The sequence below is a fragment of the Gopherus evgoodei genome, chromosome 10 (genome assembly GCF_007399415.2).
Source record: "Gopherus evgoodei ecotype Sinaloan lineage chromosome 10, rGopEvg1_v1.p, whole genome shotgun sequence".
Classification (NCBI taxonomy): domain Eukaryota; kingdom Metazoa; phylum Chordata; order Testudines; family Testudinidae; genus Gopherus; species Gopherus evgoodei.
This window is the reverse complement of record NC_044331.1, coordinates 35,576,207-35,603,138: the sequence shown is the minus strand read 5'-3', so window position 1 is coordinate 35,603,138 and position 26,932 is coordinate 35,576,207. Positions and strand designations below refer to the sequence as shown.

Sequence of the window (26,932 nt, the reverse complement as noted above, 5' to 3'; positions counted from 1 at the left end):
GTGCGGAGCTGCCTGCTGCACCTCCACCTAGGAGTAGCCAGGACAAGTTGCCACTTGGGGGGACCCGCCCAAGGTGACCATCCCCCCAGATCTGACATGCCTGCACCCCACCCCACTGCCCTGAACTTCCTCCCGCACCCAAACTCCCTCCTCCAAAGTCCACACTCCGCACCCCTTCCTATGCACCAGCCCCAGGCTAACCGGACTATAAACCAGAATTCCAATGAAGATCAGAAATGCCGATTTATAGAGCTTTCTGGCTGGTGAAGTGCCGGATAAAACAGCTTTTACTGTAATTATATGTAATGGTACTACAGAAGAAAAATGCCCTAGCCAATCAGCAACATACATAGTTAGGTATCCTGTTTGTTGACTGAATAGCAGCACATCATGCTGCCTTATAGTGATCAGAATTCAGGTCACAAGTTCCTAGGCTAGCAGCAAGCACTACAGAAACACACTGAATCAGAGGAAGGGAGAAATGACTTACATCAGTAAAGCAACCCCACCACAACTGCTAGCTGGTTATCAGAGTGGCAATGACTTGTACCCAAATCCCATTCAGAAGTAGTCCCACTGATCTAAATGGGACTATTGGCTTAAACAGAGATTTGCAGGATCAGGGCTTTGTCTAGGGATAAGGCTGGTGCGAAACTCAGCTGTATTTAGGCTTTAAAATCTCTCATATATGGCACCTCTTTCCAGTCCTCTTAAGGCTGATGATTGTTGATTCAACAGACAGTACCAACTTTTAAGTATATGGGCTCTATTGTCTACCAGCTAAAAATTCCTTTGACACTTTAGATGAAAACACTTTTGGACTGATGAAGCAGTTAAGCTGTAGAGACGCAGACAGATAATCTGCGGCAGATATTCTGAGGTGCTGAGAGCTCTCAACACACTTTCATTTCAATGGAAATTTAGGATGTTTTGCACCCCAAAGTATCAAGTCCTTAGTGTCTGGTCAGTTTCACTTTTGTTTCCAGTTAGCATCACTTCCGGTTCTCAGGCTCGAACACCATACTATCGATATTTGGGTTACAAACACTTGGGAAAAGTTTAAATCCAAATAAATCCAGTATTTCAGTTAATATTAACTTATTTACTATTTCTATTAATATTTTGTACCCTTCCTCCTTTAAAAAACCCACATACACCTTAATTAGGGCTCTACAATGCCTAAGAGTCATCAATTACTTGGGCATTCTTCCAAAAAATTGTATCATCATGTTATGCACTAATCAGCTGTACTAATATACACTCAAAAATTCTGACTTGAAAACCTGACATTTTGAAAGAGATATAATAAATCCCCCTCTACCATCATGAACTGCCACGGCCATTTGAAAGCTTGACAAAACATCAAATCAAACGAAAAAATATAATAAAAGGGCTGTAGAAAAAAATGGCATACCTTAAAAAACTGAAGCCTCTCTCTATTTCTGCCAAATTCCACCTCTTGGTTTTTTAACACTGTTTCAGGCCTAGAAATTAATTAAAATTAATTGATAAACAATGGCATGTTTTGAATGATAAACAGTGAGATTTGCTTGTTGCTTTTATTTGCTAGACTGCTCATTCATCACTGCAAATAGCAGAATTCTTTAAAATCCTTTTAGACACGACTGAGGCAATTTCTTCCAAACAAGGAAGTGAAGAAAGGAGAAGATGCCCTCTGAAAACAGCAGAGAAAGGGACTGGTCTTCTCATCACACACAACATAAATGAGAGTTTTTAGCTCTAATTTGCCTGAAACAATTAACCTCAAAAAACACTCATCAGAAAAATATACCTTCCCAGCATGTGAGGGACAACAATAACTGCACTGTCAAACAAGGAAGGTACTTCTAACTGATATTCATAGGAGTTGCTTACCTCAAGCAATTTGATGTTGGGAAAGAAATAAGGTGTCTGATTTATGTTATTGCTGGCAAGAGAATTGCTCATTTTCAACTCTAGTCCTCTAACTGCTGACTAGAACACCAATAAGATACCATATAATTTATTTGTAAATGTCTTCCAGGAACTGTATTCATTTACTTATATATAGGGCGCTCATCACCACAGTGTCTAAACAGGAAAGTTAGTCATCTGCGTTCATATGTGTTTGTAATTAAAAGCATCATTTTATTAAATGAGTGAAATTCATTGCTGGATTGTGTTTTTATAGCTACTGCTTCTCTGGGAGCTTTTTTGTGAGAGAAAGTAATAAAAGCCCTTCTCTAAATTATATTTTAGGGCTGCATTTTACATCATGACCTTTCCCCCCTTCTCTTCTGCAACAGAGGAAAGTCATATAGTGTATTGTTTTACAAAGGTCTAAGGGATAATCATCACTCAAATTGCAGCTTAATGAATGCCACTGCTGGTAGAAAAGGGTGTGCTGGTATCAGCAACATCCAGATTGCAGAAAACATTTAACTTTTCTCATCACATTTCTGTTTCTGTCTGGAAAAAGCAAAAGAGATTGAAATATTTTTTTAAATAAAATTTGCAACACAATCCAAATACTGTATTGTTGTGGGTCTCCTCTTTGATATAGCATTGGAATTCTAGATATGTCAGCCACAGAAAGACAGATCTAGCCAATCTATCAGAGAAGATAGGTGGCAGTTGAAAGATGAGGGTTATTGCATGCAATTGTCATAGATGGAGTGCTGCAAAAGGACCTATAAATAAATGAAACTTGGGAAAAGTCAAGCAGATGAGGCCTTTGTGGGGTGTCACATACAGCCAAGATGTAATGCTGCATTTCAACTCAGTGACAGATGGATTAGAGGTTATTTGTGGCCTTGGGGATGATATATAGACTGCTTTCTTAGCTAGTATGGGGATGTCCAATTCTTATCAGGAAAGAAAGGAGTTTAAACCTTCTGTAAATCATTTACATTGAAATATAAAACAATAGGGACTTTCAGATTTAAACCAAAGTCTCAACTGTGCCTTATTACATTAACTAATTTATAGAGCACTGTTCCTATGTATCACTGCCCTTACAAGGAAATGAGGCAAGTCTCCAGCTCAGATTTGAAAAGACAATCAACCACTAGGATAAATGACCCTCTGCAGAATGCTTTACCTAAGTTCTTCTCCTGTTTTAGGTCAGTTCAAACACCTGTGGTGTTAGACACCATCCTAAATGCTCAGACCTGTTTCTGGGTGGAGTGGACGGAGATGCAGAAAAAGGCATATTTAGCATAGAGCAGCATCTCTGTCAGTTGTTGCAGGCATTCTGGATGACAACCAAGAGGCTCCTTCAGTGCAGCTTAAGGCACAATGCCTGCTTTGTGGAGGACAGACAGCTTATTTTTGTATTTTGTAGGCAATATTTAAATTTTACAATTAACTCCAAAAAGCTAGCTATAATTAGCCAACAGGCTTTCACAAGGCAGGCAAACACTTTAAAAGCTGTACTATTGCTCTGGAGACAAGCCTGCATCATTTGATAGCATGGTACAATTGTTCTGCTCAACCTTAAATTTAAATCAAAAGCACTGCAAACTAAAAGGAAGTGCTGAACTAGGAGACAGCACACAAAAAGGGCCTGCATTCCAGTCGGTAAAACACAACCATAATTCCCTCCAGCAAAAGAAGGATTTGACAATTAAATGTTAGCAATAAAAGCATTTCATACTCAGGCACTGGTTGAAGATGAAATGGACAGAGGATAGGAGTATTCTCAATCTGCGCAGAAAATTTTCCTGAGTTGCGACTTGATTCTCCAGCATCACATGGCCCTTTGCAGCCAGTTTGGCCCCTGCAAGGTACCTTCCGAGGCTGCGCTTTATGTGGAGAAATCTTTGCCAACGGCCTCTGTAAGTCACCACCTCCAGGATTCGGAGCATTCTGTATTGCACTGTCATTTTAAACAGAAAATGAAACAAGTGCATAAAAACATTTTCCTACTGAAAAAATACCCCCAACAAATGACCAACTGTATCTAAAAGGTCACCATTTTATTACAACCTTGGTGCAAAGTAAAGTGTCACTGGGTAAGTTTAGTTAACCAAAGAATACATCATGGTTACCACACAAAAATACACTGTACTGACCTTTAGCTTTTCTAAAAGGAACTGTAATATCTGCCATATAAACTACTTACTCACCTGATTGGTCTACCAAACACCACATTTATTAACAGGACACAGATGGTCCTTGCACTGTTTACTCAAGGTCGGAAGGGAAGGGATGTGACAAAAGTCTTGTCTCAGGGAAGGGTTGGGGATTGTGTTTGGTTTTACTCTCTATTGCAGCACTGTCGACATTTGTTAGATCCCTGGGGAATCGTCTCTTGCTACAGTTTACTCAAGGAAGCAGTTGTGATATTTTATATTTAATTGTGTTTTGGAAATAAGGGCTCAAGCAATAAACACATTTTAATACTAATAATATAAAATTATTATACTTCAGGCTCAAGAAAATAATATAAGTACATACATAAAACACTGTAGGTAAACATTTTTAAAATCATCTACACGTTTACCATACTACACTCTATTTACACCACACTCAATCTTAACAGGAACACACTGAAAAAACCCACCGTGAAAGATGATTGACTTTTTACCTCTAATGGTTACATTCAATAATTTGCCACATTGAAAAACAGGGCTATCAATGTTTCTGCTGCTCTAAAATAAAAAGAACAAATTTCCATTGTCTATTGGCAGGATACCATACCACCTCACAGGGCATTTTGTCTGAATCTAAGCTCAGTTCACAATCTCTCGGCTAGCGGGAACTGGAAGCTATGCAGATGCAGCACCCTGGGGAAGGGCCTCATATCACACTTTAGCAGTTGCTGACAGACTTCTGTGGACTTTCCAACAGTGAACTAGTGGAAATGGATATATCAGTAGAAAGCAGCACGTTGAGACCTCCTGCCAACATTTGGCCTTTCTGATAATTTCAGACTTAACTAATCACAATTTGGGCGTTTCCCCTTCAAACACAAGGAAGGGTTAAAAAAAGAACTGGTCTGCTGGAGAAGCAATATCACAAAATAATCATAATTTCACAGCTATACAGTGGAAACCCGATTATCTGGTCTAATTGGGACCGCAGGCAGATCGGATAACCAAAAATATGGATAAACTGGAGAATGGGTGGCTAGGGCTCGGGCTGTCAGCCCCAGGTAGCTGGGGCTCAGGCTGACAGCAGGAGTCCCAGCCACCTGGGGCTAACAGCCCGAGCCCAGCTACTGTCAGCCTGGGATGGCTGGTGATTTGGTTAATACTGAGAGCTGGATAAGAGAAGCTTGGTTAACTTGATTCTACTGTACTTTCTTGCTTTTCATTCTTCTAAATTACCATTGCCAAAATTGGAGTTGTGTATGTATTTAAAAGGTTCACCCAAAAACCAAATATGCACAAGACTGTCTTTCACAGCAGTTCTGAACTTTTTCAATTCACCGGAGACTGAAATCACTATTAACCAGTTTAGACCAGTCAATATGCCCTTTGGGAGGCTACATGCTTTGAAAGAAGAAAAGGAGCTGTAATCACATAGGGTATGTCTACACAGCACAGCTAGCTTACCCAAGCTAGCTTCACTCCATCTAGCAGAGTAACAAAAGCAGTGAAGACAGTGCAGTACAGACCTTCTGCATGGGTAGCACAAGCCTGGCACAGCCCCATGGTACATACTCTGCTTGCTATCCCTCACAGTGATGTCTTCCCCACTATTGTTAGTCATGCTAGTTGGATTCAAGGTAGCTTGAGAAGGCTAGCACATGCACAGCTTTTACTGTGTAGACATACTGTTACATGTGTGAGGCAAAAGGTAAGTATAATTTAAAGCTTTTCTTTTCCACGCTGTCAAAACTTCCAGACACAATCTCATGATAACACTGCCTCTGATCCCTTTTCTTGTCCCTCTGCATGCACCTCCTCAGGTATGAGGTCTTGTGCCTCTAACTGCCTGGGCTGGGATTTTGCAATTCTGCCAGTCTCAGCCTAGTCTTGGGCTACAGCCCAGCGTACCAATGTGATTTTTCAGCAGGCCCAACTGGGCTCGGCACCTGTAAGTCTGCCCTTCAGGAGGTATGACCCTCAGTCAATACAGGGACCAGACAGCTTTCTGAGCGATCAGACAGTATTTCTTCATACAGCGCAGTGTCAACCTGTGAAACTCTTTGCCACAGGATCTGTGAAGGCCAAGACTGTAACATGGTTCAAAAACGAACTAGGTAAGTTCATGGAGAAGAGGGTCATCAATGGCTATTAGCCAGGATGGACAGGGATGCAAAATCATGCTCTGAAGCATCCCTAGCCTCTGTTTGCCAGAAGCTGGGAATGGGAGACAGGAAATGGATCATTTGATGACTACCTGTTCTGTTCATTCCCTCTGAAGCATCTAGCATTGGCCACTGCCAGAAGACAGGATACTGGGCTAGATGGACCATTGGTCTGACCCATTATGGTTGTCCTTATGTTCTTAAAGCAAAGTACTGTTTAAACTTAACCATCACTTGGAAGCTTAAAAAGGTCCAGTGGCTTCAGAGGTCCTCCTTAGGGATGTGTCTGTCAGCCTTTTGCTCCTGAACAGCTCCTGACAACTACTGTCCTCACAGCTTGAGAATGTGTTTTATCCCCCAAGAAGCCCTTTGTCTTAGGTTTCCATGCATCTACAATCTGTGATTGTAACAGGGCCATGGAGCACAATATGGGTTTGAGAGGGGGTTAGAAGCAAATGGGTCTAATATTGTCCCTCAAATGTGGGTAAATGAGTGGTTCTCTCAGACCTCTTTCCTACATATATGCAACTGACCCCTGCATGAATTCACTTTATAATCATATAGCAAACCCCCTTACATCAAATGTATAGAGCATATGGTATTCGTGAATTATTACACAGTAAATCCATGACGGTTGCATGGGCTACCTCTGTGCTACCAAAGGAGCAGTGAATAAAGCACTATTGAGAACACTGACTACCCGTAAAATTTAATCATTAAAGAGAACTAGATTATGTAGATTAAATACCATTTACTGAAGTCAATCTGCAAAGAATGGTCAACAGTGAGATCAGTTGGGCAGGCAGGATGGACTTTCATAGGATCTCCTCCAAGATTTTTCACTGCTTCCCTCATGGCGGCAAAATCCACCATTGCAGGAATTCCACTAACAAAAGAACAACAAAGAAATAGCACTTTACATGTATTATGATGCACTGACAATTCTCTAAAATAAAGCTAATTGTAGAAGCTTGTTTTTAATTCACCCTCCATATCAGCCTATTTGAATACCATCTCGTAATGCTCGTTTTACTTTGGCTAACATGTTTTAAGGAATATTAAGTATTCGTGTGCTGTGTTTGTTTAAATATATCTAAATAAAAACTGTGCGCCATCCTAAGCCCAAGCATAACCATCCAACACATTTCAAAACTGTGTCAAATAGGAACATGCAAATTCCTTAGCCAACTGATTACATTTGGTATTTGCCCTTTTGTCTTGTTATGCTCCTGAACTGTAAGGAAACCTTAGCATAATGGCCACTTCTGGATGTATGGTAGCTGTACACTACCACTTTGCTATACAAATGAATGCATATGCTATATATTCTACTACTACTTTGCAATTTGTGTTTTTCACTTATATTATAGCAGTATTCATTTCAGGATCGAAAGGCACATTACAAAAGCGGTTAAATACTGTTATCCCATTTTACAGATAAAAATCACTCTTTAAGGACAACATACAAAACTAAAGGAAAGGAAAAGAATACTGATATAAACTGAAATTTTATGAAAGTTTTATGATTTGATTTGTTAACTAAACACTTAAATCACTTCCATATATTTTTATATTACTAGGATATTTCTTAGAGAGATAAGTTGGGTGAACTAATATCTCTTATTGGACCAGCTTCTGTTTGTCAGAGAGATGAGCTTTGAGCTTACACAGAGTTCTTCTCTATTCTGCATGGCTTCTTGGAAAATAAATGACTGCCCAGCTTGGCAAAATTAAATGTGCTAAGTTTAATATTCTGTAGCTGCTTAAGGATAACCCTTTTAGCCACCACACATCCACAAGTCTCAATAATCCATAGGTAACATTCTAATGGACAAATCTTGCTTTTCTTATTCATGTAAGAAGTCCCATTGACTTCAGTAGACTTATCAATTTATTCAGTAAAACAAGCAAGACTTGACCTTAAGTTATCACAAGTAAGATTTCTAAATATTTCATTGCATCATCACACAATCCTGCTACAGTTAAAGTGTCACCAAGCTGGTTCTTTGGCCCTTATTCTGCAAGTTACTCCATGCAGACAGAAACCTTCACCCATATGGAGTCCCAGCAAAGTTCCATGTGGGCACACACATCTGCCTTCTTGGACCAACTTGCAGAAGCAGAGGCTTTATTTACAATGTAGGAACATCACTGAAAGTGCACTAACAACAAAAACTATGGATTTCCATTCACTGATGGAATGCTTAAACTTCACAAGGGCCACCTCATTTTGTTTTCAGCCCTGAGAAAAGACTGGTAACCTCACTGAGCATGGTGAACCAAGACAGATTTCGAAAACTTTTGTTAGAAAAATGTAATTAAAAAAAGAAAATATTTCACTTACGTAAAGTCTTGAAGAAGAACTCTGGCAGGATAGAAGGGCACTTCAACATTATTCTGCTTTGTTTTCCAGTCTAAAATATTCATAGCATCTTCCTTTTTTACTAAGAAGCCATCACAGTTACGGACAGCAGTTTCCAACAGTACCCGTATGGAATAAGGCAGAATATCTGGTTATGGGAAAGTAAATGAATTAGTCAAGGAAACACTTTTAACCTATATATGTTTTAACAAATAGCACCTTACTATACTAAAGAGATTTGACACATCATGCAGTGAAATTCATTCCAACCCCATCAGAGCACAAGAATACAATCCAGTTACAAGGAAACACTAAATCAATGTGCATTTGTTCTCTATTATTATTTTATAGCATTCAGAAGGGTGCAACAATGTTTCACGGAAGAGAGGAAGACCTGGTCCTTAGTATAAAAGCTTATGAAAAAAATGGCCTTGATCCAAAAATGATCTTTGAATATGTGAATCCAGGCAGAGCCCCACAGAAGTCAATGGGATACCACCCAAGTGTAGAGGTCCAATTGTACAGAGCTCATTGCAGGGTCAGGACATTATTAGAGATGGACCAAAATATGTGAGGGTGACAAACAGTCAAGTTAGGATGAGGGCTACAGCAGTATGGTGAGGAGTGTGCACATCTGGGAGGGTTGGGGATTTTGTTTTTAAATATATAAAACAAACACTGAATAGTGAGTCACTTATTGTAGGCACTACAGAAGAAGTGAGTTTTCAAGGAGGATTTGAATGGAAGAGAATAATGGCTTGATTGAACAGTGAAGCAATGATATTCCATGTATAGGGTGAATTTAATGCCAGAATATGGATCACTATGTGGAGTTTCCTCTTCGTTCACAGAAGGTGACAGTAAGACAAGAAATAATCTCCGTGTGGGCTCTAAAAGTGGGAGATATCTAGACCTAAACTGAGGGTATGTCTACATCTACAATTTTGCAGCGCTGGTTGTTACAGCTGTATTAGTACAGCTATATAGGGCCAGCGCTGCAGAGTGGCCACACTTACAGCAACCAGCGCTGCAAGTGGTGTTAGATGTGGCCACACTGCAGCGCTGTTGGGCGACTTCAAGGGGGGTTCGGAGAACGCGAGAGCAAACCGGGGAAGGAGACCAGCTTCCCCGCGGTTTGCTCTCGCGTTCCCCGAACCCCCCTGCAAACTGCAGGGAAGGAGACCTGCTTGCTCGGGGGGTCGGGGAACGCGAGAGCAAACCGCAGGGAAGGAGATCTGCTTGCTCAGGGGTTCGGGGAACGCGAGAGCAAACCGCAGGGAAGGAGACCTGCTTGCACTGGGGTTCGGAGAACGCGAGAGCAAACCGGGGAAGGAGACCAGCTTCCCCGCGGTTTGCTCTCGCGTTCCCCGAACCCCCCTGCAAACCGCAGGGAAGGAAACCTGCTTGCACTGGGGTTCGGGGAACGCGAGAGCAAACCGGGGAAGGAGACCTGCTTGATTACCAGAGAGGCTTCCTCAGGTATGCTGGGATACCTGCTTATTCCACGGAGGTCAAGAAAAGCGCTGGTAAGTGTCTACACTTGATTACCAGCGCTGGATCACCAGCGCTGGATCCTCTATACCCGAGACAAAACGGGAGTATGGCCAGTGCTGCAAACAGAGAGTTGCAGCGCTGGTGATGCCCTGCAGATGTGTACACCTCCTAAGTTGCAGCACTGTAACCCCCTCACCAGCGCTGCAACTTTGTGATGTAGACAAGCCCTGATTAATATAAAGTAACAGCAAAGTAAAAAATTGGGAGCTTTCAAGGAAGAGAAAACACAGGGGAGGGACAGATTAAAAAAAAGAAAGGGCTGCCAGTCACCACTGAAGGCAGTAAAGGAGCTCTTAGGTACTAAATTAGGTACAATCATTCACTCACAAACATCATTCCATTCAGCAATAATTCAGGTGGTCAAATGAGAGTACAGTAATAGGGGGAAATAAAGGATGCTAGGTAACTGGTCGAACAGGTTCACGTATTAGTGTTTCAGCTCTAGAGACCAAAGCTCAGATCTGAATGTTAACAAACACATGAAATGGCAGTTTCAACCAAGTCCATGGACTTTGCCTGCCTACAAACTATTGCTTCAGGGTTTGGTGGCTTATGCTACATTAGATACATTTTACAAGGCAGTCACTGTAATTCTCTAATTAGGTGATTCATATGAAAAGCAAATTGTACAGAAATCTGATTAAAATAAATGTGGTGTAATGTCAGCACTAAGTGTGTTTAATATTCAAACTACCAGAACAAAATGATCTTATTTCCCTGTCAGTTGTGTTCTTCCCTACTACCATACAGGGACAGGGACAGGGAGTGTGTGTGTGTGTGTGTGTTCATTCAAGAGCTCTCCAGAAAGGGTTTTTCAGTCTTAGTCACCTAGCTACACTCTTTTTTTTTTTTTTTTTTTTCCCTACTCCCACTTTAATATTAACACAATCAGACTCTCTATAGCAATTTGGAATCAAAGAACTCAATTGAACTTTTAAACTGCAGGACAGAGAGTCACAAAGGAGATCCAGGATGTATGACCGGTAAGATGCAGGTGCTACGATTCCTACCAGAATGCTGTCTCGGGGCTCGGCTTTGGGATTCTTTCTTTCATAACAGTCTCTGTCTGTTTTAATGCGTGTTTGATAACTCTGAAGGCACATCTCCTATTCCCTCTCCCAACTCAACACTCTGACTGTTGGAGAGAGTCACTATTAGTCTACTCCTCCACAGTCTCCATTTACACAGTCCTTTGCCCTAAATTGCTCCAGTGATTTCTGTGGCTCCTCATAGCTTTCCAAAGCATTCAGACAGAAAGTGAAATAATTCTGTTCAATTTCACTGCTGTCCTTAAGACTCTGAAAAGCACCAGTGAAACTGACTGGTTTTCTTAATTCTTCTCTACTGATGCTGCTTGAAAAGCTATGAGTAGAGACAGAGGAGCTGTCTGTCTGCTGTTCACATTTACGTTTATCTTCATATCTTTGCTGCCATTCGAACTAGAGGTTTTTGGTTTTTTTGGAATTGCTGAAGAGGAGAGATATGGGATAGCAAGAAACAGTGCAAAAGAGACAAGGCTAACAGCAGTAGTCCTACTGAACAGAACTGGGCTTTAGGAAAGTCATCAGCAACCAAGACTATTTGGAGGAAGCCCACTCCCCTGACAAAGTTCACTCCACAAAATGCATGAAACCTGAGTGATGTATGTGTAGTTTTCTACTTATTAGATGAACAGCCTTGTGAGAGAGAAGTCAACTGCGTGTCAGGACAAAGGTGTATTTGAAGAACTCTATGAGAAAACTTTCATAAAGTCTGTCTGGCTCTAGCTGGTTTCATCATTTTCATGAACACAAGTTCACCCAAAAAATTAAAATCAAGATGTGACACTTAGACATAGAATATCAGGGTTGGAAGGGACCTCAGGAGGTCATCTAGTCCAACCCCCTGCTCAAAGCAGGACCAATCCCCAGACAGATTTTTGCCTCAGATCCCTAAATGGCCCCCTGAATATCATGGGCAAATCTTATGGAATTAAACCTTACTGAACTAAATTTCACACCTTTGGGATCCACTGTATTGAAAATGCTGTTTGTGCACTATCGTGGAATTGTATGGAAATTCTTTAGGAGGTGGAAGGATTACTGCAATCTCTGAGAGATATTAGGAATTTCAAAGGACTTTTTGGAACAATACACATGAAGTGGATTTCCTACGAAATACCTGGGGAGGGGGGCGGGAGGGTCAGAGGAATGCAAATGACCCACTATGAATCCATCCTTTTGAAGCTAAGCCCTAGGGAGAGAAACCAATTGTCTACTGATTGTCTACTTCAGTTCAAATACCTCCAAACTGTATAAAGAGGGCCTAAATTCTTCACATGTGCACTAGTTTTGAGCGAAGGCTGTTATGAACTTGTGACCACAAAAGAAACCTCTTTGGAGGGGTGCTGAAGGACTCACTTGCCAGAGCTCATCATAAAGACAGCTGGACTGATCTCTGTAAGCTTATTAGCATGCATGTAGGTTCTTTTATTTCTTTAATGTTTTCTCTGTAATGTTTATACCCAAAGAATAAATATTCTTGCATAGGAAGTGCTGTTTGGTAACTTATGACTGTGGCAACTGCACGGTTAACCATCTCTGAGAAAAAAGGCAAAGCAGGCAGTCTGACTTTGACAGTGAATTCACAGTATAATCAAGGAACTTTTCAGGCTGGAAATACCCAGTCAGGAGGGAGAAAGAGATGGGTCTCCACCCAGGAAAGACAACAGTGAGGGAGCCAGAACCTGGCAGCAGGTACCCTTGTTGGACCATGCACGGAAATAAAGATGCTTTGGGCCCTAAACTGTGACACAAAGAAACCCTCAAAAGAAATATGAGATTGTCATTAAAGTAAATGAGTCAATGATGCATAATTCTTCTTCATGTATGTGACTACGATGAATACATTTCTGTAAAAACTTTTATTTACATGTGAGGTAATACAGAGTTTATGTTTTTGTCACCGCTTGTTAATTCCGTAACAGAAATGATTATTTTCTGTAATGAAAATGTTTTTTTATTACTATATTAACTATTATGCCTATAAAAGGCCAAGAAGTATCCCCCGCTTAACCAAACTTTTCTACTAAGGGAAAAGTATCATTCCTTTTATCTCACTTAAAGCAAATTATTAATCAACTTAATAAAACAGCATGTTTAGGGTAAAATTACACGCTTTCTTACAAACCTACTAAAGACAATGTAGTCACATAACTGATGCATATTTACTAGTGGAACCATACTCCTAAAAGACTATTAAAAAGTAGTATTACCATACTTGGTGCCCCCAAGTTTAGCGATATTGTAGAACTTCTTCTCTGGATTGTCATTTAATGTTTCAATTAAGTACTGGAACGGGCATTCTGAAAAATAATGCAGCAAATTATTACGTGGAAAGAAAGGATGGTGCAGTGGTTCAAGCAGTAGCCTGGGGCTCAAAAGAATGCAGTTCTATTCCCTGTTTCACCACAGATGTCCCTGTGTGACCTTGGACAAATCACTCAGGGCCAGATATTTAGGCATCTAAATTTGCAGATAGGTACCTAGTGGGATTTTCAAAACCTCTTAGGGAGTCAGGCACTCGATGGGAATTAGACACCTAGGAAACTTTGTAAGTCCCACTAGGTACCTAAATACCACTAAAAATCTGCAAAAACAACAAGAACTTGTGGCACCTTAGAGACGAACAAATGTATTTAGGCACAAACTTTCATGGGCTAAAACCCACTTCATCTGCATCTTTAGATGCCTAAAAATCTGGCATCTAGTCTCAGTTCCCCATCTGCAAAATGATTGTTCCCTGCCTCCCAGGGGAGTTATGAGGATAAGTACTATGGTAACAAGAGCCATATAAGTACCTAAAGATAATAGACAGAAATGCACTTTATAACGGACCTTATTTAAAAAGTGAAGATAAAAAATCTGTAGAAAAGAACTGCGTATTAATTTGAAACTGTTTTCAGAAGGAATGGAATTTACAGAAAGAATATTTATTGCCACTCAAATAATATTAAACTAAATGAACATCAGTAATATCTCTTAGGAAGGCCAAAAGAACTCAATATAGTTTAAGAAATTCAAATTTGGTTTTAAAACAAAAGTTAAAACTGTGACACCACCCCACTCCCAGTCCTACAAACATTTACACTGAAATCAATGGAATAACTCAGGTGAGTAAAGTTAAGTATATGCATAAGACAGATGGCTTTGTTGATTTTAAAAGACTGTATCAGCAATAGAAGCTTCTCTTTTTTAGTAGGTTACCACATTTTCACCTCCTACTTTGCTTACATTTTCATTGTAATGTAAATGCAGCATCATGGGTACTTTACACATTATTTTGCTTTGATGGTAAGATCTCTGGTAAGGCCCTGAATCTGCAAACATGCTCAAGTAATCCATTTATGGGCAAAATGTTACTCATGTGCTTAAATGTTTGCAGGATAATGAACTTAAAGAGGAACCAGAAAAGGTCAACAAAAATAACTGAAGGATTTGGAGATACTAGTTTTAAAAAATGGAGCAAGACACTTAGTGAGATAGGGCATCTATTCACAAATATTTAAAGTGAGGCAGCTTAATAAATAGTAACAGCATGAACCTTCAACCTTTTGAAGTAATGAACTACACAGGACTCTGTTATCTACACAGTGAGCTTTTCAATTAAAGATTTAAAAACAAAGCCCTGTCTGCTCTGTGCCTATCTATTGTAGGTACCCAAGAAGAGTACAAGTATGAGATCCATTGTTTTCAACCCATTTCTGATCCATGACTTGGAAAAGAGCCTAATAAGGGTTGAGAGACCTGGGTCACAGAAAGGCCTGACTTGAGAAATTTGGGGCCCAGTACATCATGTTCGCTGGGACTCCTCCAGCTCATTCATAACAGGTGTTTCGAGGGCCCATCTCAGCTCAGGGTCCAGTATAGCTGTCACCATCCCCCCTCCAATCACAGGACAGTTTTTTGGCCATTTCGCTGGGGGGGGGGGGGGGGGGGGAAGGCAGCAGCACCGGGCCCCTGATCGGCAGCTGAGAGGCGTGCAGACAAGGAGGGGCACGGGGGGGGGGCGAGTGAAGGCTGAGAGCTCCCCTGGGATGGGGTGCGGGGCAGCAGCAGGGGCCGCTACGCAGCACCGTTAGATCTATAGGGAGCGGTGCCAGGAGCGAGGGGGCAGCTGCTCGCGGTGCCGCTCAGTGGTGCCCACGGGCGGCTCTCCACGCCGCCTCAGGCTCTGCCTCGGGCCCTGCCCAGAGGAGAAGGGACTCACCCCCACTCGGCCGAGCCCCCCCCGCCCGGGGACTGCGAGCCTGCCGGTGCAAGCCGGTGAGAGCGGAAAGGGGCCGAACAAAGGACGGGAGCTAGTGGAGGCGGCTGCGGGGGGGTGGCAGCGACGGCGTCGAAAGCGGACCCGGTCCGGGGGGGTGATGAGACGATAAAGGCACCGGGGGCAATAACCATCACTCCGGGGGCATCTGCGAGCAGGGGTCGCGGGCCCAGGCCGGGGGAGCTGGGGCTGAGGTACAAGCCAGGCCGCGAACTGCAAGGGGGAGGGTCGCACCAGACCAGGAACGCGGGGGCGCTAGGCTGAAGCGGGGCCCTTCGGGAGCTGAATCACCCCTCCCCCGCCAAGATCGGCTCGCACTGACCTGGCCTTGCAGGGTCCATCGCTGGCGACCATATTAACTCTACGTGGGGAGGGGGACGAGGAAGACTCAGGGAGGGGGCCGTGGGGGCGGAGCCATCACCAAACATCGCGAGACTGGAAATGAGTTTTGCCCATCCGATTAGTTGACACAGCTCGCGCGAGACCTTGGGTCCTGGCAATAAAGGAAAAACAGCGGGGATCTCGTGAGAATGAGCTGGGGGGAGGGGGAAGATACTGTGCCGGCCGCTCTCGCGATAGTTCCAGGCTCAATAAAGGAGGGGGTGGGATTGCTTGGAGGAAGTGTTTTTACTGGTGGCTTAGGTGCCCGGCGAGGGCAGCCTCAGTCTGGGCGTGAGTCAGCGTCAGGCTACTCGCTTGTTCCGTGCGCTGGGGCCTTGGCGAGCCCGGGGTTGTGCTGGGTTACGCGGGAGGGGTGGGGCTGACGGGGCGTGGAACCCTGAGCTGTGCCCCAGGCAGCGAGCGTTGGGGGCGAGGGGGGTGCCCTGAGGGCGGCTTCCAGGTCACATCCAGCTGGGCCTTTCACAGAGGGCAGGGTGGGTGCTCGGCTTCATTTCACGTGTACGTGGGGGCTGCCAGGAGCTTGGGGAAACTGCTTTTTAGTGACCCTTCCATTCTGGGTCTAGTTCTGTTCAGTATCTTCATTGAAGATTTAGATAATAGTATAGAGAGTCAACATATAAAATCTGTGATGGATACAAGCTGGGAGGAGTTGCAAGTGCTTTAGAGGACATGATTAAAATGCAAAATGATCTGGACAAACTGGATAAATAGTCTGAAGAAAGTAGGCTGATATTCAATAAGGACAGATGCAAAGTACTCCACTTAGGAAGGAACAATCAGTTGCACACATACAAAATGGGAAATGAGTGCCTAGGAAGGAGAATGGGAAAGGAATATGTGGGTCATAATGGATCACAAACTATGAGTCCACAGTGTAATGGTGTTGCCAAAAAAAGCAAACATTCTGGGCTGTATTAGCAGGAGTGTTGTAAGCAAGACACAAGAAATAATTTTACTGTATTCTGCATTGATTAGGCCTCAACTGGAATATTGTGCCCAGTTCTGGGTGCCACATTTCAGGAAAGGTGTGGACAAATTGGAGAAAATCTGGAGTAGAGCAACAAAAATGATTAAAGGTCTAGGAAACATAACCCATGAAGGAAGATTGAAAAAATTGTGTTTGTTTAGTCTGGAGAAAAGACTACTGAGAGGAGACATGATAACATTTTTCAAGTACATAAAAGGTTCTAACAAGGAAGGTTCTCCCTAACCTCTGTGGATAGGACAAAAAGCAATTGGACAATTGCAACAAGGGCAGTTTAGGTTGGATACTAGGAAAAACTTCCTAATTGTCAGGGTTGTTATGCACTAGAATAAATTGCCTAGGGAGGTTGTGGAATTCCCATCATTGGAGATTTTTAAGAGCAGGTTAGCGGGACTGAACTAGATGACCTCTTGAAGTCCCTTCCGTCTTAATAAGTCTATGTTTCCCATGTCCCTCCGACTGGATGTTTTATTGTTCCTCCAGCACTGAGCATGTTAGCAAACCAAAGAGCTCTGTGCCCTGCTGTTATCTGCTTGAAGAGTGATGCACAAACTATTGCAATGTTGTTCAATCACCTGAGATCCCAGATCTGGAGCTCATGCTAAATACAAGTGAAATTGACTAGTCCATTCTCATTGGCCAAGCTGAATTGACTGTGAAAAGTAAAAAGAATAGATAATAATTAGTAAATTAAGCTTCATTAATTCTATAATAAAGTGGATTAGTAATGCAGCAGAGGAGAGGGTTTTTTTTTAATAAAGGGACACAGTCACCTTGAAATCAAGTCAATAAATTTAAAGTAGTTGGAGGTGTTACTTGTAAGGTCAATAAGAACTGAAATTCAGAGTGAAGAAAAAAAGAGTTTATAATTCATGTCCTCCCCACAGCTGTGCAATGTCCAAAATCAAATATTTGAGCTTCCAGGTAGAAAAGATTGGGACAGATCTGTTTTTCCTGGAATAGCAGATGTAAATTACACCTCCATGCAACTGCCTGTCCGCTGTGCCCCAGGCAAAATTCAGGCAAAGGAGAGCAGGTCACTTGCACTATTTGGGGTTTCCATCAGTATATGTAAGTTTCTTTACTTTTCACTGAGGGTCCTACCGAAGTCCTAGCAGCATGTGCTGCAGTTAGGATACACTTTTAGCTACTCTAGTTATGCCCCTCATTAACCAACTTTGCCCATTTTTTGGACATCCTCCCTGACCAACATTGCCCCCATGCCATTTTGGGTCCTTGGGAGTATGCAAGAGTGTGAATTCTTTGCACCATTGCAATCTTCCCCCAGTGAACTTTTTGTCAACGAGGTCCCTCCACGTTCAGTTATGGAAGGTGGCCCACAGGAGACTGTGTACCAGCTACTCCGTTGTTAGGCTGTCTGAACAAGATGATTCCTTGTGTTCTTTGTTTGCTGGGTTTTAGAGCACCTTGATGAAGTGAACAGACACTTGCTTAAAGACTTCACCATCTCCACACTACTCAGATTCATGTCTTTGGACATTTTATATCTTTAGGACCTCAGATGATTTGCTGTGGGTTTGGAATCCCATTACTGGCTTATCAGAAGAAACAAATGACCATTGCCTTTTAAACTTCTTGGTCATAGTAATTTTGGAGTTTTAGCCCCTGAAGAACAGCAGATATGCTGTAGCAGAGACAAAATGTGTTGCAACTAGGAACTCCCCCCCACCACCACCTTATTTTGACTATTGGGATTTATTTTTCCTTTTCTCTCCCTTTTTTGAACATATTACACAACATGTCTTTTGGTTATATCTTTATTTCAGATGTTAATATATGTATACAAGATAGGAATCAGACTCCTCTATGCACAATTTTTTCACCTTTTCTTTTCAATACAAAAATGTACTTTAAAAAATAGATCTACCCTTGGTTGATATGTCTGTATGCATTAAAATCCTCTTGCCTCACCTTCTGAAATGTCTGTCACAGCTTGTGGAGTGCAGAATTATGTTCAGGAGAAGGGGTCTGAACAAACCCCGCTTTGTCACATAGATGTCACTAAAGAGCTAAAATTACTAAGAGCTGAGATCACTGAGTGCTGTGTTAACTAGTGGGGGAGCCTGAAGATATATTGTTAAGCAGCTGGCAGAGTGGAGCGGTTTGTGGGATGGTTGGAGCAGCCCATGGGATGGCGAGTGGAGTGAAGTGGGGCAGAGTGGAGCAGTTCGTGGGACGGCTGGAGTGGCTCACCGGATGGCTGGTGGAGTGGAGCGGCTCATGATGAAGGCTGCAGCAGAACCCCACAGAGAGGCAGGGCAGTCGGCCTTGGATCACGTCAGGTGCCTCTTAACACCTGTGTGCCCCTTTCTCGCCCCCCCATTTCCACCCAGCTGGAGATGGGGTGGGGTAGAACTCTGCAGATAAACTTTTGAATGCTGGAGCTGCACTGACCAGGGACAGAGACTTTTGGGTGATTTTTGGGTTGCTGGAATCAAGAGACTTTTGGGACTTCAGGGTGATCTTTTGGGTGGTTGGACTTAAGACCCTGAGGGGAAAAGGATACTGCCAAAGTTACTTGGGGGTGGGTCTTTTGCTTATGGTTTGTGTTATAAATCCTGTTTGTAGTGTTTCTCCAACATAATGCCACATTGTTTCCCTCCTTTATTAAAAGGATTTTGCTACACTCAGGGCTGGTCTACACTGAGGGGGAGGATCCATCTAAGATACGCAACTTCAGCTATGTGAATAGCGTAGCTAAAGTCAAAGAATCTTAGATTGATTTACCTCTCGTCCTCACGGTGCGGAATCGACATCCGCGGCTCCCCCTTTCGACTCCGCTACCACCGTTCACACTGGTGGAGTTCCAGAGTCGACGGGAGCGCTTTTGGGGATCGATATATTGCGTCTAGATGAGATGCGATATATCGATCCCCGAGAAATTGATTGCTACTCGCCGATACGGCGGGTAGTCTAGACGTACCCTCAGACTCTGTGCTTGCTAGAGGGGAAGTATTGCCTCCTAGAGGCACCCGGGGGTGGTATGTAATTGTGCCAGGTCACTGGGTGGGGGCTCGAGCCGGTTTTGCATTGAGTTATTGAAATGGAACCCCTAGGTACTGAACCTGGCCCTTGTTGCTGCCAACTCAGAGGGCCAGAAGGGTTACATTTAGTAGTTACCGGGACTGACCACTGTAATTAAGTCAGTGTTAAACTTCAACTAACCCTTTATTCAATTACTCATAACTTTACTGAGATTCCTTTTTAGTTTGAAATTTCTTAGGCTCTGTTTCAGTCCACAAATAACTTTATTTTAGTGGGGTGCTGTGTGCATGCACGCATGTGCTGTAAGAGGTTGGGAACAAATATATCCATCTCAGCATCCCTCTCTTCTAATCCAGCTGGAATTCTTGCATGCATGTGAGACTTTTTCTGTATTGTTTTTTATAAACACCTGCATTGAAGGCTGACTACAGTCTTGCATCACCTGACACTGCCATTAATCAGGAAAAGATAGGAGAAGCTTAGCATTATTGCAGTGTTAGGGTTATAATCAAGCAGTCAAGTCAGGAACTTCTGGAAGTTACTTCTATTGAGTGTTTAATTCTGCTCTAGTGCACATGTATTTTTTGTGTGTCCCTGTTTTGTTCATTAACACAGCATTGAATCCATGTAATAAAATATACAGGATAGACACTGTGGCAGAGTTAATATTATAGTTCAACAAACATTTGATGATTTTTGTATTTGATGACTTCTGAGCACTTGATTTCACAGACTTAATTTTCATTAACACTAGGCTTTTGGGGCTTTCCAATTGGGGAATAAGGATGGCTGTGCCTGCTTCTTCATACGCTGCCTCCGGGAAGTGGATTTGTTTTTGCTTTTTAAGTGTTTCGTGATCTTGAATGTTGGTGGCTATAGCCCTTTTTTTTTTGTCTCTCCCGTTTCTGTAGTCCTATGAAAGAGTGAGCAAGCGGCTGCACCAGTGGTTCCAAGCCTGGGTGAACAAATGGACCAAGGAGCATGTGACCCGTGAAATGGCAGCTGAGACAAACAAGTGGCTAATTGGAGAAGGGTTGGAGGGTTTGGTGCCCTGTACCACTACCTGTGATACAGAGACCCTGCACTTTGTGAGCATTAACAAGTACCGTGTCAAATACAGCACAGTATTCAAGACACCGTAAAGTCCCTGAATGAGGGAAGATCGTGTGTGTGTGTGTGTATATATCAAGGAAACAAGGAAGATGCCTTTCTCCTGTCACTGTGTATCTCCGTAACATGGCCAGTTGACTAGTGCGAAGCTGGTACAGTCTGTCACCAGCGTGATTTGGTTTAGGAAAATGAATCTCTACAAACCTAAGCTCGAACTGTTGCCAACAGGCCTCTGACTTCAGCGGGCACTGTGGAGGGAAGGACCCTTTTCAGAACTGAGTGATCCTAGAGAAATGCAGCTAGCTCGTACGCAGCAGCAGTTTTGAGACTGACTCCTCAATGGCCTGAGCTTCAAGGGAAGAGAACTGGATGTTGCACACATCCTGACCGGAGTGGTGCATTTAAAGTTACATACTCAGATATGTCGTGAAACCCAGAAGTGCCTATCACAACTGGATTCTCCTCTGTTAGGCTGCTGCAGGTTTGCCAGGATCTCACCCGGGGTCACCCATCTGTGCAGTCCAGCTGTTGAGAACACCATCTCCTGGATCTGACCCTCGACTCCTCCCTTCTTCCCGCTGCTGGACTCCTGATTCAGCTAGTTCAGATTGATCTGTCCTTTCTAGTGCCAGTGGGATTGTTTTGTACCTGCTTCTTTACTAGTCTTTCCTAGTGCCATGCGCCAGCTTTTCATACACATACGCACACACAGCAGAAACAACACAATTTTAACATGTTCCCCTTCCTTTTTGTAAATAAATGTACATATTGTCAGTTTTTTTTGTTTTTTATTAAAGGAAGTTTGCTTGATGTGCTAGCATAACTGTACCACCTTCTTGTGTACCATAGTACCAGGTGGCTTGAGAGTTAGTACCTACAAACAGACCTATGGAGACATTTAGTACACTTTTTTCCAAAGGGAATTATCATTGTAGTGCTTTTGTGTGGAAACTTTTCTCTCCTTTCATTTGTAAATAAAAATACGTCTTGGTTCTTATTGAGGAAGACACTCGCTCACCCATGGCCCTGTTCCTGTTCTGAAAGGCACCATGCAGCATGCAGTTTGCAGTGCGGAGAGGGGCATTTGACCATTTTATTATTGGCTTCACAATATGAAGGGAGAAGGTGGAGGCAATGTGTGTGTTTTGTGGTGAACATGACCATGTTCTAAGCAGCCTGTTAAGATATATAAATATTTATTATATAACTTTTAATTTTTTTTTTATTATTATTTTGGGTGGGTAATTTTTATCCACCTGGTCTTCCAGCTCAGAGAACCTTCGCTTTTGGGATGTGTTGCTGAGCTACCTAGCTGGGGTTGATTGTGCTTATGTATTTTCCCTCTCAGTATTGGTGAAAACATCCTAAGTACCAAACAAGTATTTCATTAGAGCTGCTTTATGTGTGTGTGTGTATGTGTGTGTGTGTGTGTGAGAGAGAGAGAGAGAGAGGGAGAAAGGCAAGGTGGGTAGGCTGTGTGATGCATTTCACTAGTGAAATCCACAAATGGGATATATAATTTTTTTAAGCATAAAGTTTAGTGCTGGCACATATTTAAGCATTGGAAGATTTTGGTTTTCAGACAAGTTGGCATGGACTTCGTAAGCCACGACAGACCCAACTGCACTGTCTCTCCTCCTCAAAAGAGGCATCTTTTCCTTGCACAAAACAATGCTGCCAGTTGTGCCCGAACAGCTTCCGTTGTCTCAACTGGAGAGCTGTGAATGCAGCTTTGCTGCTTTTCAAAGTCCACTTCTGAAATCTGTTCCAGGGATTTCAAGACAGCTGGTTTCCTCCTCAGAACTGAGTTCTTTTACCTTCCGCAGCAGAGAGATGGAGAAGTTGGGGAGAGAGGGTTGGCAGAGGGCAATCGCTCCAGCCTTTGTGCAGCCTGGCAGAGTGGTGAAAATGCATGGCCTATAAGGGTCGCTAGTCATTGGCAGCCAATGTACAGAGAGTAGTTCCAGCCATGGTGATGAATGGGAGCCTCCTATGGAGAGAGGAAAAGAGAGTAAAGAGCCCATGGGGGAGTTTTCAGAGTTTGCCAGCAATAAGTTACCTGTCCCATATCTCCTCCTTTTGCTGTGTTCAGACAGGAGGGGGATTTTATTGTGTCCTCTTCCATTTCAAAGATTTTACACACACTCCCCTGCATCTCACCCCACCCTCAGGTGTTTCTTTTCAATGTATGTTAAAGCTGATCTGGAAGTGGAAGTCTGGATGATTTAGACTTTACCAGCTTGGAAGTAACACCTGCTGCTGCTTTGTGGGTGTTCTGTCCAAGAGTCTGTGCTTGCATGTTGTTTGAGCGGAATGGGGTTAACATGGCGGGATTCCTGCTGTTCAAGGTATCCAGGAAAAAAACCCAATAAAACAAGGAGATCTCCTCCAGCAGCAGGGTTTTCACCTACAGCTTTTTCATCCCTCCCAATGTCTGACTTCTGAGCTCCACGCTCTGATCCCAGCCTGTACAATAGCAAAGATTTCTTTTTATTGCTTTTTGTATTCTGTAATGTGATCCTTGGCCACATATCCATGTGATGATTTCTATACAAATGTTATAAACTTGACTGTAGTGCAGTATTTCCATTAACATATCAGGGCTGACCATTGTCTACAGATTTTTCTTCCTTCTTGATCATACACAATGAGATTTTGACACACACTCCAGAGGGAAGGGAGGAACATGCATCTGATGGAATCACTCCTTTAATAAAAACAGAATTAGAGGTGGTGAGAGAAGATAGTAGACCTGAAAGTTTGATGTCTGTTTAGGACACTCACAAATGACCAATGTTTGACTTACCCTTTGATTTATCTGCTAAGGTATCACCTCTAGATTCCAGACACTAATTTGTAAGCAATTCCCAGTTCCTGTTCAGAGGTGTGAAACTCTTTTTATTTTGTAGCAGTTGCAAGATTTTGTGGTGGCCTAGAGACAATAATTAGCCACTTCTTCCCCTGGAGTTGGTAGGTCATCCCAGCTGCTATAGATCAGAACAAATAAGGAAGTTATCAGCCTTGTAAATTTCAGTTCCACTAAAGCTGCTGGGGGAAGAGGTTGATCCCCGCCCCTTGAGTCAGTCTGGGAAATGGGGTAATACAATTTACCAGCCAGTGGAAATGTCCAATAAAACAAACAAACAAAAAAAAACCCTCTCTCCCTCTGTCCTGTTAGCAGCAGGGCTGTTAGATAACAAATCAATCCTTTTTAGTTCCTTAACACATTAACAGTTGTCTTTAGCCTGATTCTTTGTTGATTTAGAGCTGTCTTCAGCACTCCCTTTGCCTACATCCAGTGCTTCGAGATTGAGGTCTAACACATACACAGTCATGGTGTTTAGGCCACTAAACACCCAGCCACCCTAATGTGAACCTTGAATTTTTTTACACACACACACACACACACACACACACACACACACACACACACACACACACACACACACACCCTCAGGTTTGCCTGTCCTGGGACACGGCCCCACATGCATGTCTGTAAAGCTGGGCCATTGCAGTACTTTCAAGAGAGCCAGAACATCTGGCGAGGGCTGTCTTGACTCAGTGATGCTGCCAAGCGCATTTGTGTGGCCAGACCAGGAGCAGTGCAGCATGTGCAGCTTCCTTCGCCAGCAGGTGGTGACAGGTCAGCAAAGATTTGTGACTTCAGGGTAGCCATTCTGTGTCTCCAGGTAGTTTCTTGCTTGCCTCTGTAAGGGCTACCACATTTTACTGAAGGCTGAAAATCTGAGGAGCCCTTTCCCTCTCTGGTGCTTAAAGCTGCAGTGCTTTCAAAGAATCTCTTGTTCCTTCCCCTTCCAGGCAAAACCAAAATTCTGTATCTAGGTCAAGCAAAACAGCTGCTCGTAAACCACTACATTTGCCTTTGCACTCTGTGATGTCCCTGGCATGCTGGATTAGTGACATGGTACTTGAGACAATTAATCCTGCCATCGTCTGGTAATCAGAGCAGTTTCACCAAGGGGTGCTCTCAAACTTCTCACTCTCAGCTTCTAGGAATTTGATGTTTTGGACCGTAAGCTGTCCTGTCTTTGACACACATGGAGACTTTCCCCAGTTGGGTGGCAGAGAATCTGTTGGAAGTACAAGTTCCCAAGGCAGCTGTAGCATCTCTCTCCTTAGCTGCCTTCTGGAAGGTTTCACAAATGAAACCTAGTCTCTTTGGATTCCCCTAGGAAGTGGATGTGTAGTAGAAGCAGTTTATTGGTCTTCCAGGAGCAGGTTTATAAAATATCACCTCCAACACTGCAACCCCACCTTTGTATCTTCACATCCAACCAGCAGAACTTGCATAGAGGAGGGAGTTGGCTTTGTATTGTCCAAGTATTGTTAACAGTCTGCCTTGTGTGCATTTACCCCATTTTGGACCCGGATGGTGCAGACACCGTACTCTCATTCTAGATCAGTGGTTCCCAAACTTTAACAACCTGTGAACCCCTTTCACTAAAATGACAAGTCTCACAAACCCCCTCCTCAAAATGTATATTTCCAGGGATTTTCTCCTTTACCTGAGTATAAATTATAAAAACAGTGATCTTGGAAATATAAAATTTGTTTTTAGACATGCTTATTACACACTTTATTATTAATTATCATTATAGTATTTTTATTACATTATGAAAATGGCAACACTCTTCTAAGATCTTACTTTCATAGCTTATGTCACTTTGAATAAGCCTGTTATAAGACAAGGCTCCTATGTTTCATGCTGTTTCACATTTGATACTCCTTGATGAAGGTACTTAAGACGCCAACTCAAAGAGTTCCTCCTACACAAGCATTCAGGTCTTGAGCAGTCCAGGCAAACAATGCACGTTAGAACAAAGCTTAAACTTGTTCTTCCTAATAATTTAAAAAACAATACTAGCCCCCTATTTAATTTAAAAAACAGCAAAAAATATCCACTTCCCTTTCCATTTCTTGTAAGGAGTTTTGAAGTTTCAATCTTCTCAGTCTGATAGATATGCTTGCTCTGATCTGCTTAGCTCTTGGAAGTCCCTAGGGACAGCTCTGTCTGCCATTAGGGAATTTTTTCCCAAGAATCCCCTGTAACATTTTGCAAACCCCAGTTTGGGAACCACTGTTCTAGATTAATTCATCAACACTGCTGCTGTACATCTGATGTGCACCGTGTAGTCTGCTGAAGAGCAGATTCGATACGAGCTGTGGCTTCACTCTTCCCTTCCCTGAGCTCTCCTACTGAGAGGTGAACAAGAGAAGTTTGTTCTTGCTTTGAGTCCAGTAGCTTGGTGCATTGTTCAAGGATCTCCTATATAAAGATGCTACTGTTCATCTGTCTACATCCTTACAAGGCCCCTATCAGTGCAGTATTTGGGTGCCTGTTTCTGCCCAAGTTGCATAACCTCGCTACCTGTTTACACAACATGGGCATCGCTCGCCGTCTTTAATGTCGAGAAGGTAGGAGTTTGATTTCAGGTTTTGGATGAGGACAAAATGGAGACTTGATTACATGCCAGGCGCCTGCTCGTGGTGAGGCTGAACATGATGATGACGTTGTCTTTTGGATTCGAGGTGTTAGCCTCTGCTACAGGTTGCTGAGCTCTACTGTCTAAGAGAGGAAGCTCATCCTGGGCTCATGTAATTCTGATCTCTTCCCCACCTCTGGCCCCCACCCATAGGGCTGCCTGCCGGAGGTGAATTCTCACTGAGCAATACCCTCCATGCAGCCTGCATGTAGCTCAGAGGTTGTGGGGAAGATTTGTTGAAGGGCCAGAGAAGGCCAAGCCTGACTGCTGCTGCTTGGCAGGCCACTAGCCTTTTCTCCCAAGCCTTGGTTCCCGGAGGGTGTACATGGCAGCCCTATGTGCCCTTGGCCACTAATCTCTTGTTTTTCTGTTAGGCTCCACCCAGAGGTAATGGAATGCAGAGGGCAAATTCGAGAGGTTCTGGACTCCTGGAACCTGAATCTTGATGTTTCTCCACCACAGGCAGGTTG

The 26,932-nt window shown here is 43.0% G+C and overlaps 1 protein-coding gene and 1 long non-coding RNA gene across 5 annotated transcripts in view; one reads left to right on the top strand and one right to left on the bottom strand.

The window, feature by feature from the left end:
* The window catches only part of LOC115658396, a 31,128-nt gene extending 28,980 nt beyond the window's left edge, over positions 1-2,148 (top strand). For all 4 annotated transcript variants that reach the window (XR_004002266.1, XR_004002263.1, XR_004002264.1 and 1 more), the window contains one exon: positions 1,620-2,148. This is a non-coding gene — a long non-coding RNA (uncharacterized LOC115658396). The remainder of the gene's footprint in view (positions 1-1,619) is intronic.
* IREB2 (iron responsive element binding protein 2) overlaps positions 1-16,005 on the bottom strand; it is a 37,493-nt gene extending 21,488 nt beyond the window's left edge. The window contains 6 exon segments of the mRNA XM_030577222.1: positions 1,415-1,484; positions 3,635-3,856; positions 6,984-7,121; positions 8,580-8,745; positions 13,405-13,494; positions 15,778-16,005. Of these exon segments, the coding sequence (XP_030433082.1) occupies positions 1,415-1,484; positions 3,635-3,856; positions 6,984-7,121; positions 8,580-8,745; positions 13,405-13,494; positions 15,778-15,883 (792 nt within the window). The 5' untranslated portion in view covers positions 15,884-16,005.
* Between the last annotated feature and the right edge of the window lie 10,927 nt (positions 16,006-26,932).